The sequence below is a fragment of the Streptopelia decaocto genome (assembly GCF_964273445.1).
Source record: "Streptopelia decaocto genome assembly, chromosome: 7".
Lineage (NCBI taxonomy): Eukaryota > Metazoa > Chordata > Aves > Columbiformes > Columbidae > Streptopelia > Streptopelia decaocto.
The window spans coordinates 59555245-59568381 of record NC_138661.1 but is presented as its reverse complement, the minus strand read 5'-3'; the positions used below and the strand labels follow the sequence as shown (position 1 = coordinate 59568381).

The following is a 13137-nucleotide window of genomic DNA, read 5'->3' as shown; positions in this document are numbered from 1 at the left end:
TTTCCCCTCTCACCACAAAATGTAGATGCTACAAATAGCTTTAGTTGCTTGCAGTTCCTTGAAATGTTAATCCAAAAGCTACTGCAAAACCACAGTACCCTTTTAAACCACGTGAAAAAGCACCCAGCTATGTAAGTAAATTGGAAACTAAATACTACAAATGAAGAGGCAATGACAGCAATGGGAAAACGAGCCAACATACAAGGAAGTCACCATGACCTCACCACATGTCTTGATAACACCCCATGAAGGTTTAGATTGTGGGGGGGGTTTGGTTGTTGCTTCCCACCCCCCCCTTCTTTTTTCTTTACGATGAAAAGTTAATGACTAATACCACAAAGTTTCTCACAAAGGAAAGCACACATTCATGGCATTTACACTATCCAGTTATCTTCCACGAATTACACTAAAACCATGCAAAAATACAATAAACACTAACAACACTTTCAAGGGATTTGTTTATTTTTGGTTTACAAACAAAGGCACCCAATATTTCTGTTTATGTCTTATAAAAGCTCACGGATTTAGCATTTATTTCCAAACATCTGCTCCTACAGCAGAGAAACACATTACAGGAAAACATTTCTTTTTTCCTGGTCCCAGATCTAAATACCAGTAACTGCTAAGTGATCATGTTGTTTCAGATCGCTCTTCTTCCTATTTAACCAACCGGAATACCTCCTGTAACTTTCTAATCAGTACAGTGAGTCTAGCTTGCTGTATCGAAATATAGTTCCAGTATATTTTTGATCAGCATCCGTTATGTGAAAACACTCGTATGAAGAACTGCAAGAGAACAGGGTTCTGATATGGAAAGAAAAAATCTGCAGTTTCGGATAGAATTTCACAGACTGACCACAGGAAGTGACAGAACTTGTGTAACAAATGTGACACTGAATTTATCATCAGTTAAACAGGATGACTGAGGAATTTGTGTAAGATACCAACAGTGCACAGAACCATGGTCTCCAAAGAGGGAAAAAAGTTGGGTTTCTACATTGGCAAATGTTTAAAAAGTAGCAGTTAAACAGCCTTATGTTTAAGTAACCCTTTTCTTTGTTATTTATTCAAAAGAACAGATTTCTAAGCAGTGTTTTGGACCAGAAATAATCAGTTCATTGGCTTCATAGTTCTCAGTGTTAACAAATCAACATCAAAAGTACCATGTATAATAGTTACAAACAACCAAAATTCATAAGTGAATTGCTTACCAGGATCATTTTCAGAATATGATCTATTTGTCTTTTGCAAACTTCAGCCACATGCCAACATGGGACAAGAGGGGGGTCATTGGATAGTAGGCACCTCTGAAAAAAGTCTATAACGCAGGAACGCTTAAGCATACTTTCAGGTCTAGTAAGATACTTGAGGAGGCAACTAAAAATGTAATACACCTAATGTATTTGTTAAAGTGGAACATCTCCAGTCACAGAAGCCATAATTTATTTTCAGCCACAGTCAGAGGTCTCTCACACAAGGTGTGGTCCTAGACCATTTAGGCTTTTCATCACTAGTTTTATATATACACAGGTAATTTTAAAGAGGAATTACAGCTTAACTACTTACTACAGAATATTTAGCTTCAGCAAGGAAGCCATTATCTTTTCAAAATGAGATATATACCTGCATGAAAAGTGTTCTCTTTAGAGTTTTCACAAGAAGACCAAATAAGTTCTCTACATACTCAATTCAAATAGGACAAAAAACTACCAAGGGTAAGTTTGATGTATAATAGCTACTGTGTAATTAAGTAATTATTTGCCTTTCCAAGAAGATTCAAGAACATTATTCATCAGTATAAACTCATTTTAATGAACGTGCACTGGGCAAGGGTGCTGGTCAGTGCATCAACTAGATGAACATTACAGTGTTCTCAGGTAGAGTTCTGTGCAACCAGAATTTAAAGGGATCTTCATGTATTGCCTTAAACAGGGATTCAATCGTTTCTTACAATTTGCTATTTTTACAAATGTTTTCCCTACTGAAACAAAGCAACATGCAGAAAAAACACATTTCTTCAGGTTTAAACCTAATAATTTGAGACAGGTGGAAGAACTGTTAACATACTTCCATTTTGCAGCAAGGTGGATGTTGCTCCGCTTGCCCAGTGAAGCGAGAGGTTTTATGTGGGGCAGGGATGAGGAAGCGTGCTGATGCATTGCTGTTGTCCATGCATCAAGTTTCATAGCTCAGAGACTTAAAAAAACAATAATTCATGAAGTATTTGCTATTATTTCTTACAATTTTAAAAGAGGCATATCTCTTAATGAAAGCCTATGGTTTGCTCAACTACTATCACCAGTAATATAAATAGCAAATAAGCATAATAAATTCCTTTCAAATACATTTACCTTTTGAAGTCAGAAGTGTAACAATCAAGTGCTGGCTCTGTGTTCTCAATAAAAATCATTTTTAAAAAAAGAGGACAGTCAATGACTTCATTTTTGCCCCCCTCAGGGTTATGTTTCCTTTTATCTGCTCAATGATAGGATCAATTCCGCTTTCAGGGAAACAAATTGTTCATGCTGACATAAATGCAAGCTGGATGCAGTCAGTGTCGAGCACAGAACTGAATCACCAAGTGCATTTTGAAGACCAGCTCAGACAAAAGGCCTTTCAGTAATTAAGGAAGGTTGGTTTGATATTTCTTTTTCCTTTTTTCTTTTAAAGCAAAGTAGGCACCATTGTTGCAACCCTACTTTGAGAAGGGAAGAAGTGGCAAAAAATAAAGACAAATTACAAAAGTCCTCAAATTTTTTCAGGACATCCACCATCATTTATACACTTTTGCAACTTGTAAAACCCTTTGTAATTTAGAAGAATTTCAAATAAATAGGTCTACAGCAACTAGCAACTACTAAGTCAATATTTACCTTGCTCAATGTGGAGTAACACTTAAGAGAAAAAAATCATATTAAGGCAGATTTCAATCAAACACGTTCCAAATTGCACAGTTACATTGGTCAGTGGTCTATAATGTTTTCCCCAGGTCAAAGAGTTATTTAAATGGTTGCCTAATGCCAATTCAACCTGGCACTCGGCCATTTTATTTTCTCTGTTTCCAGGAAGATACACAACTAACATTACATATACCATACCGTATATTTCGCACTCCAATTTAAGATGAAATTATGCTTTTACAAAATGTGAGATGACTACATGTTACAGGCTCTGTGCAGTTAGACCACCATATGCATAGATGTCCTAATGCTAAATTCTCTTCTTCAGTTATCTCATAGTACTGGAGGCTCTGAAGTAGGAGAGGAACTTGTAACACAGACTAACCACAAAGTACCAGATATTTCTTGCCATTTGTGATCTTGCAATAAAGATGCGCCAGATCAGGATCACAAGAACTGTATTGAAGCCATAGCGTATATTCCTTAACCTAAGGAAAAACAAAAGAAATCATTAAAAGTCAATGTACCAAGACTTGCAGGAAAAAAGAACACTAAAAATTAACTTTAATGTAGAATTTAAATCTCTTGAGATGAAGATACATTATGAGTGGTATTAAGTGAATGACAGAAGTAAGCTGATAAGTGAAGGACCAGAGGTTTTTCCATAGTTCACTGCTGAAAAGTGGAACACATGAAAACCAAGGAACAGAGCCAGCCCTGTAGCTAACCACAAATACTTCTGCTTTATAGCTGCTTGACAAAAAACCTCCTGAAGCAAAGGTCACACACAGTAACTGAGCAACAGAAGGCTGCCATCCGCCCCAAAACCGAGGAAGTATTTAACATCATGAACTCCCTCCTCTCCACATATTTATAACTTCATAAATATGTAGAAGTAACTCCAACAGCTGCTGACAAGAAAAGAACAAAACACCATCACAGGATTTTCCAGCCACAGAGCCTAGAGTTATCACTGCAATTTTAAACTCATTCCTTCTCAGAGAACTATATTTAAAGACTAGGGGATACTGAGCATACTTTTAGGGCAATCTTCTCACGTGTAAAGATGGAAGCTTCAAGACAAACAGCAACCAGAATTTGCTCAGGTTTCTTAGAGCAGTCTCTTTGGTTCAGTAGATCATGACAAGTTGTATTTTAAAGGCAGCTCTCTTCAAGAAAAGACTCACTGCCCTTCACTGACCTTATCCTGTTTTACAGGTAGGCTGGGTGTTATTATAGCCAGATATTCCTCTACATACCTTATTTGTAGAAAACAAGAAGTGTGAATTTCCATATTACAAAAGTAAAGCCCACTTCTCTATTTGAGGAAAAAATGTACTCAGTAGTTTCCCAGATGCCTGGTACCCTAGGCTGCTACACCTGGTTGATATTGAAGCAATGGACTCCTCAATTTCAGATTAAAGAACAGAAGAGACCAACTTAATACCTTAAGAGCAAATACGTTAGAATATAAACCCCTTGCAAAATAATCCACTTATAAACAGAGAGCTGGGGACAACCAGATGGTGTTGCAATACAAGACTATTTCTCATGTTATTTTTTGGTAGGATCCTCTGTACAAAGAATGGCAACTGTATGATAACTCCTGTTATTTTTAACAGCATCTAAATTAAAAGAAAAAACCAGGAGACACCTTTTCAGATATCCTCACCATTATCAAAGATAACCATCTTGAGTTTGTAACATATCCACTCTACAACTGCAAATCCTTGTTTTTAGAAGGACAAGTAACGACCTAGACCACTTCTCTCCGTGCTATCAGGACAGCAGATGTTAAGTAGTATTGCAGAACAAGATTAATCACTTTTAGTTTACTCTTTAAAAGAGACAATCAAAAGGTCATTATGAATCAGCCAAGAACAAAACAAGAGCAACTACACCAGTAAAATTCCAGACAGCAACAATCCATTCAAACTGGAAGAGTTAAGCAGCAGACAACAGGCCAAGAAGTCATCTTAGAGCACAACATCAAAGTTTCCTGCTCTGAGGTGGAGAGTCCATGCCTGTTTACTTACCTGCTTCAAAAGAGCACATTCTCAGAAGGAAAAACTATTGTTCTATTAAACCTCCTTAACTCAACTAGCCATTCTTGACCCTGTGTTACTGTGTACCTTCTTACCTTCCAAAAGATAATTGAGTAAAATCAGAAACCCGGATTACAGCATACACTAGTGATCAGGGCTCCAACACTTAACATTGAGAGCAACTCAGGAGCAACAAAAAAAACAAGATGACATCTGATTTCTTCAGAAAATGCTTTTCAGACCACTAGACGGGAACAGAAGAAATCTGGAGGACCTAAACAGCAGCTAAGAAGCAATTAAGCAAAACTTGACAAAGGCAGAAAAACACAGAAAAATATAAACAGAAGAATAAAAGTTCATACTTATTCAAGTGTTTCCTAGCTGCAGGGAGGCCAGACATTTCTTCATTCAGCACGTATTTCTTTGTTCCCATGCAGTAATTTTCCATGTATTCTGCCCAATGTAGTTGTCGAACATCAAAATTAAATGTCTGCATAAAATAAAAGCTTTTACTGTTAATTGCCTGAAAAATATCCACCTGTTATATATAATAATTTAAAGAAAAAAAAGCCCTAGCATGATTTTTCATGATTTTTGAGGATGCTTGAAATATAAGCCCTACTCCAAAAATGAGCCCTAGTTACAGTTCATTAAAAAAAAATCAATTTAAATAGTGTCCAGGCAACTATACATGTAAAAAAGTAAGCATCTTTTGAAGCAAAAATTAATAAGACCCTGCCTTATTTTCAGGGAAACAGGGTAGTAGATAACACAGCCCTGGCACAACTGAAAGGATGGGACAGGAATTTCCAGCGCTGAGTTAGTTCTAGAGTTAGCTCTATGTTACACTAAGCAGCATTAACAGTTCATATCGCTATCCAATCTTAAATCAACCAGCTTACATTTTGCTTTCAGTTCCCATGCCCATGTCACGCAGCTACTTGCCTTTTTGTCTTGGGGGTTTAGCTGGTTCATTAGCATAGTCATATTTTCAGTATTCCAGATCCAAGAATTGCTTGTAAAGTACTCTAATAACATCATGGCCTTATGAAGACGTGTTATTGTTTTCATCATCCTACAGTCCAAGGCATAAAATGTACAGGTTACAGTTGTAAAGATTAGTTCAAGAAAAACACAGTAAGATTGTAAACTTTTTACCCTCCAGCCCCACAGCCCTATGTTAACACATCCCATCTTGCTCTGCACCCAAAGCATATTAGATCAATAGGATGTTTCTGCATATTAATAAAGTGGAGTTTGGTTGTGTTGTCCAATGGTTATATAGAATCAAAAATCATAGGTGCAACAATAAGTTTCTTAAAAAAAAAAAAAGGTACAAGTTGTCTTGTGTTGGTTACTCTTATTTTTCACTTCAGCATGCTGGAATATCTAGCTGTACTGAATGATTCAACTTGATGAAAGAATCAAACTGCACAGCACTGAATGCATGCACATGACAACTTTAGGCGAGGGAGGAAGTTTCCCTGTTCTTCCTGCATACTGTGCAAGACCAGATTCTCTGCAACAAACCAAAATTGGTTTATTAGAGTCACTAAGAGATCAACCATCAGAAACATACTTAAGGGTACAGATCGACCCTAGGAGGCCATGCTAGTTAGGTGATCATTTCTATGCCACTTCAAAATATGCAGAAATACCTTCCATCATCCCTTATTATGCAGAGGAAGTAACTCTACAAAACCATCACTTGGAGTACAGAGAAATTATGTTACAAGGATCAATTTGGGCAAGTTTCTCCTTGATCGGACTATCTGGAGCAGATCCAAAATAATGGGAGTCATCCAGTCTTCCAGATAGAAAGTTCCCACATTTATGACAAGAAAACTGTTTCAAGTGTTACAGTGCTAGAGATGGTCACTCAATTTTACTTAGTACTAACATAACCTAGTGCTATTACATTCCTGCTTTGAGTGCTTAAGACATTTCCATCTCAGAGAACTGCTTCCAACTTGATCCTTATAGCAGGACACTGTGATCATCTGAAGCAGAGTAAGGGGAAGCCAAAGAAAGCAGAACAACCCAGCACTAACAGGAAATGGCTTTCTGAAGTTTTGATCAACAAAGTTCAGAGAAGCAATAAAAACCACTGATCTTTCTCTGAAAGCTGCCTTGATGCATTCATATTTGTAGAAAGGATATAGCACATTGCCCCAGAAACTCTTCGAAAGAAATTATTTTGCATCACATTAGTGTCCCCTACTGTCACTAATGGCTGGCATCTTGGTATCTAAGGGAATATCAAAATTGCCTCTGCTGCTTCTTGCAAAATGCAGTAACACAAATCCCCATAGGAACCTATCTATAGCATTACATTTAAGAGTTGTATTTAGATTTTACACCACCAGCTAATTTTATTAGTAGATGTTTCTAGATGCTCTCAAGCACTTGTTTATAGTTTAACCATTTGGGCAAGGTGGCAACATTGGGAACTGAGTTGAACCAGAGCTCTTCTGATTCAAAAATAATTAGGAATTGCATCTAAAACATTATGTGCTATCAAGAGTGAACTGAACAAAAAAAGTATAAATATCAAGTCAAGAAATAAGATAATTCAATACCTAGAAAGTACAGATCCACTGGTCAGATAAGCCACCAAGACCTCATAGCAAAAAGGCCTGGATGCCAAGAGTGCTGAACAGGAGACTGTGGTTAAGTGCTTAGACTTTTTGCACAGGTCTGTCTACTGACAGTCTTAAAACAACAAGAACAACAAAATCAAGTAGCTAAAAAGAGTTCTACCTCAGCTGCAGATTTTTTTCCCTCCCTCCATCTCACACAGGATTTAGTGACTGGCCACAGAACCAAGCTGATTCAATTCATCAATGGGGAAGTGTGTGTGGTGGGGGGCAGTTCTTTGTCATGGTTTTTTTTTTTTATTTCTTGTTTGCTTTTGTTTGGGTTTTGTTGCTGTTTTGGTTTGGGGGCTTTGTATGTTTGGTTTTTTTGTTGTTGTATTTGTTTGTGGGGTTTTTTGTGTTTGTTTTGTTTGATTGTTTTCTTTTTTTCTTTGTGGGGTTAGTTTCTTGATGTATCAGTTAAAAGAATCAATCATCTCCACATTCTCTCAACTGCTAGATCAATTACAAAGTTGGCAGAAGAGGACCAACTTGCTTGATGACAGCTTGTTAGTTTGCACTAAATTAACATGAAACTACACTATTTTGAGAAGAAAAAGAGCATGGCAGCAGCCTCTCATATCCAGAGATGTCAGCAATGAGTGTCATTTAGTGGACACTTGCATAGCTCTAGCAAACTAAGTTTTTTAACTTCAATAGCACCATATTCCTCCTGCAAATGAGAATATACGCAACCCAAAAAAAGAGCATGAATACTCATAATGGAACTTGATCTCTCAACCTGAAGTTTTGAAATACACACTTCACAGGTTGTTTCAGAGATAGTCATTGAATAGAATTCATAAATACCAAAGCAATATATAACCAATCAGTATAACATCAAGCATCACACCTCCTTCATATGCTGAAGACAGAAAAAGTCAACCTGCTGGATCATCACAATGAACTGGACATTAGCAGCAGTCAGTAATCGGTGTGACAGCAAGCAAGACTTCCACCTACATACTAAGCAGAATTTTGCCTCTACTTGGCAGACCTTACTACCTTTAACACAAAATACATTATAACAGTTTGAGAAGCACATCACAGGAAGAGTTTTAATCAATAATTAATTCAATTATCCATAAATTAGGTGGGCATGTTTCCACACCAGACAATTGAAAGCAAGCTGGCTTACAGCTGTGACTGTATTTTGAAGAAGTCTTACACACAACCTGTTGTCTCCAGGCTAAAAACAGTTCTGATGTGAAATACAGACTCATCCTTGAGGGGATCTACACGTTACCGATCTGCAAGTCTCTGCATAAGCATTAGAGACGATAGTTTTGTTTGCTTTTTTAAAACTATTCCTCTAAAATACATAAAATAAACTTTCAGATTTGTTCTGATTTTCACCTGGCTCTGAATTTTGAGGTGCAAGATACACTACTGGAATTATTATCTTGCCAGAAGCTCTGGGTGTCCTCTAAGTGCACAACTTAAAAATGCTTCCAAGAGGAAAACACACTATTAACCTACTCAATAAAAGTGTATTCTCTACTCATTTCTGGTTTGTAAGACAGTAACAATGTGAAAGGTACTTCATGTTAAGTTTTAAGAGGCTATAAATCGAAATGACAGGTATGAAATTATGTCCTTTACACCTCCCTACATACATCAACCACACCTTCCGTTCAGCTTTGTAAGACAATAACAGAAATTTAATTGCTGGAGATAAACCTGAATTACAACTTTAAATATTTCATGCCATGTGCTGTTCTTGGAAAGTAACTGGAAATATCTGCTGGAGAGAGGCTTTAAGATTTCCAATACAGTACATTATTTTTAAATAACATATGGTTCTGTTGTGCTAAGCACTAAGCAAAGTTACAAGGGAGAACTACGCCTTATATTAAAGTTCATTAGACAATTAATAAGCTTTGCTATGCAACTAAGTGTATATGGCAGACTACTGACAACACTACCCTTAAACTTGGATGCTAAGGATTATCACCACTATTTATGTAATTGCACAATGCTGTAAGTCTTAAGTATTTAGTGTAAGATATTAAATCTTCATTATGCCAAACCGTATTGTACATGTTCTTTCTATAAAATTAGAAGCATTACATACGTTATTTCTTCCTTTCCTTAACTATTTATATTATCAGAGAACCGCTGAATTCTAGAACCTTCAGCTAGATGTAAAAACAATAAAAATATTTCCACCTCACTAAAAACAGCTTCCACAAGTGAGCTATAGAAGAATGATTTTGTATTACAGAAAGATTTCAACAGGTAAGTTTTCAAAAACCCCTGAACAGGAAGGGATTACTATTATTAACATAATCCTTTCGTTCTGAAGGGTCATAGGCCTGATCTATTTCTTCCACTATAAATTTCACTATGAATTTCTCATTCAGTTGCAGTACAATATTCTGACAGCAGGACAACAGCACAGTCAAACCTACAGAATCTTTTCATTCCTTCGAGTTTTTCGTATACTGTACGGAATAAAAACCTCAGAAGTGTATTGAGAGCCAGCACTGAGAGGGCAGGCTACTGACCACGTCAAGTCAAGTTGGCACAGTATTTGAATTTTCTTGTGCCAATTTTACTACATTTTTTTACTTTACTGCTTAAGTTTTTCTGTTAAACGGTGGTGGAAAAAGGTTACATTGTAGATCAAGCCAGCCCTTCCTCAATTAAAACAGTGTTATATTGAGTTTAAGAATCTCCAATAATGTTTCCAAGGCTTTTAGAGTTTCCTAGTACATGCTACCTGGTAATTATAAACCATTCTGTCAACTGGACAGAACAACCACAAAAATGGTAGTACATCCCTACACCACGACTGTCTCCAGCCCATCAGTTAAGGCAGCTATTGAAGTATTTTGAGCCAGAAGACAAGAAAAAAAGCTGCACAGATCTGTCCCAAATTTATTCTATTATTAAACACCACATGGAACCCATTAGGATTTAACACTGCATGTCTTGCTTGCACTTAGATTTATTTGCTTCTACTGCTCCTTTTGTAGGCTCCCATTTTTTAAATGTTTTAAAAAAAAAAAGGGTGCCATATGAGAGTTGCATTCCTGGAACTGGGCTGGTTTATCAAGCTAAAAAGCTTTTCCTTCAAGTGCATTTGAGTAACCTTAGTGACTGAAAAATAGCTTAATCTGAATCTCCCATCTTTCCTCAACACTAGAAATTTTATGCATGAGAGGAAACTCGTCTACTCACTGTATGTTAAACTAATTTGGAATACTCACATCAGTAATACTTCACAAGCTAGAAAGATACATATTTAATGTCAGCAGCTGTACTAGTACTGATTAAAGTTCTAAATTCTATCTTTGGATACCAAGTAAAGAATTCCGGGAAAACCACCACAGAGATCCAACTTTCCCAGTGTCATAATATAAAACTTAAGAGTGTTTTAAATAACACGATTATTCACAGCCTTGTTTTACTCTCACTGGTCAAATACTTAGAAGACTAGACGCCTTTTAAAGGCTGACAAGATTCTGGCAATACTACTTCCTAACCATCTGAAAGACAGTAGGTTGGCATTTATAGCATGACTATTTTTAGTGAGTGATAAAGTCTTCACATCTGTCAGGGAATTTCTATCAGATTTTATTACAAATAACTTCAAATTTGAAAAGGACCTAAAAGCTAGGAACTTGTACATTCAATAACTTATTTTGATCTGAAAAGTGTACAATTGTTTAATGTGGAAGAGTACTATACAGGCACAGGCTCCTGCCACTACTGTTGCTCTAAGTATTACACTATTGAGTAGGCTTGGAACAACAGAACCCAAGGCGGATTAGAAACCTCAAGACATTTTCCTTCTACTGATCCAGTGCTGAGTCTGTTCCATAACTTCTCCTCTCCTTGTAAGACAGACCTAGACTGCAGGACAATGAATGAATACTCACTTGTTTTAATACACTGTCACCACAGTGGAGATTTTATAGAATCTGAAGACAAATACTTTTGAAAACGTAACATATGCAATGAGCTAAGATCATTTGGCTTGGCAAATCTGAAACAAATGGAAGCGACATCTTATATTCCTTCTACATATTTTAGTTTAGCCTATTTAGCATAGCTATGCCACTTTCACCACTTAGGAAGTTAGCCAGATACTAGTATAAATATTATAAACTGAATGGAATGTTGAGATGATACAACATACCAGATCAAGTTGTATTATTTACAGGAATAACCCACAATTATTAACTCCATCTCCCGTTCCATTTTCAGTTTATAATAGCAACAACAATCTTAACACAAGCCACTTGCTAGAGTTTAATGACTGACGAGGATTCTGATCCAAGACACACCTTGGACATCTTTGTTGAGCCAGTCGTTAATCTCTTAAGACACATGGCCACTGGATTGTTATTGCTCATAGTTAGTAAGTCTAGATAGTGTCCATGCCATGTCCTCTTCACAAGTCGCCACCACCTTACTAGCGAGGTATTTTTAGCCCTGTCCTTCTTACCATGGCTTCTGACCTGTCAATCTGAGCAAAAGATCGTGAAAAAATGCAGGCATTGTATGGCTGACTGCAGTCCAATATTGACACAAGAGGGGATTGGATTGTACATTTAAGTTAGGGTGCCTTACTGCCCCTTCTAATGGATTTATCTTGAAATTCAAATTAATGTGGTATCCTGTAGGAAAAAATAAGGATCAACATATTTTGGATATTTATTATTCAAGAACAAACATCACTTGCTCGATCTCGTAATTCTGTTTACCTTGACTACTCAAACCCCCAAACTATCCAACAAAAACACCCTCATTTTTGCTAGAAAGTTCAAAGTCACTTTGAATTCAAGGACCTGTTCTCAGGAAAAAAAAAAAAGGGTGAGTTTTAGTCACAAAGCATTCAGGGGAAGAAAAAAAATATTAAAAATAATCAATATACATCATAGTGTAAGCATAGCTTTGTTTAAAAGTCAAGAGGAACAGACAAGACAGAGCTAGTCACCATTACCTTGGGCTTCTTCCAGTAATCCTGAGGTAGATATCATACAGGAATGCTGGGGCCTTATGGCTTACAGCAATCCAGTAATGATACAAAAGGTGATTGGAAGTTAGATTTACATTGGGCCGTCTGAAGGCCTGTTCGAGAGGATTCCTCTTGAAAGTAGAAATTACATGGTATTCTGAGAAAGAAAAGTTGCGTAACAGCTATGATGATAACCATGTAAAATTTAGTGGTTTTCAAAGTACATTACAGTGTACAATATTTATTACTTCGGTATGCTGTTTAAATAGCCACGCTAACTCTTCAACAATCCACAGGAACAAAACCAAAGTCATAAGCTTTTAACCTAAAATACCGTTCAACTGGTTCTTATTATAATCAAGAGGTCTTTTATGTCTTCGTCTTCAGTATCATATTTTATTGTAGCTTCTCTCTTACTGTTCCTCTTCCCTATCTTAGAAATGGTCAATTTCAAAAATTCACAGAAATCCATTTATATAGCATGTAAAGCTATTTAAATAATTATGTTTTATGAAGAAGGCTATTCTAATCTCTTGCGTGAAGAGTAATTTAAAAACACGCTGAGGACTTCGCAGGCATCTGAGGTGCTT

The 13137-nt window shown here is 36.7% G+C and overlaps 1 protein-coding gene across 1 annotated transcript in view; it reads right to left on the bottom strand.

Annotated features, from left to right (window-relative positions):
• Positions 1 to 444: 444 nt before the first annotated feature.
• The window catches only part of FAR1 (fatty acyl-CoA reductase 1), a 35721-nt gene continuing 23028 nt past the window's right edge, over positions 445 to 13137 (bottom strand). The window contains exons 9-12 of the mRNA XM_082059589.1: positions 12533 to 12704; positions 5891 to 6020; positions 5308 to 5435; positions 445 to 3388 (exon numbers count right to left, since the gene is read on the bottom strand). Of these exons, the coding sequence (XP_081915715.1) occupies positions 3229 to 3388; positions 5308 to 5435; positions 5891 to 6020; positions 12533 to 12704 (590 nt within the window). The 3' untranslated portion in view covers positions 445 to 3228. The remainder of the gene's footprint in view (positions 3389 to 5307; positions 5436 to 5890; positions 6021 to 12532; positions 12705 to 13137) is intronic.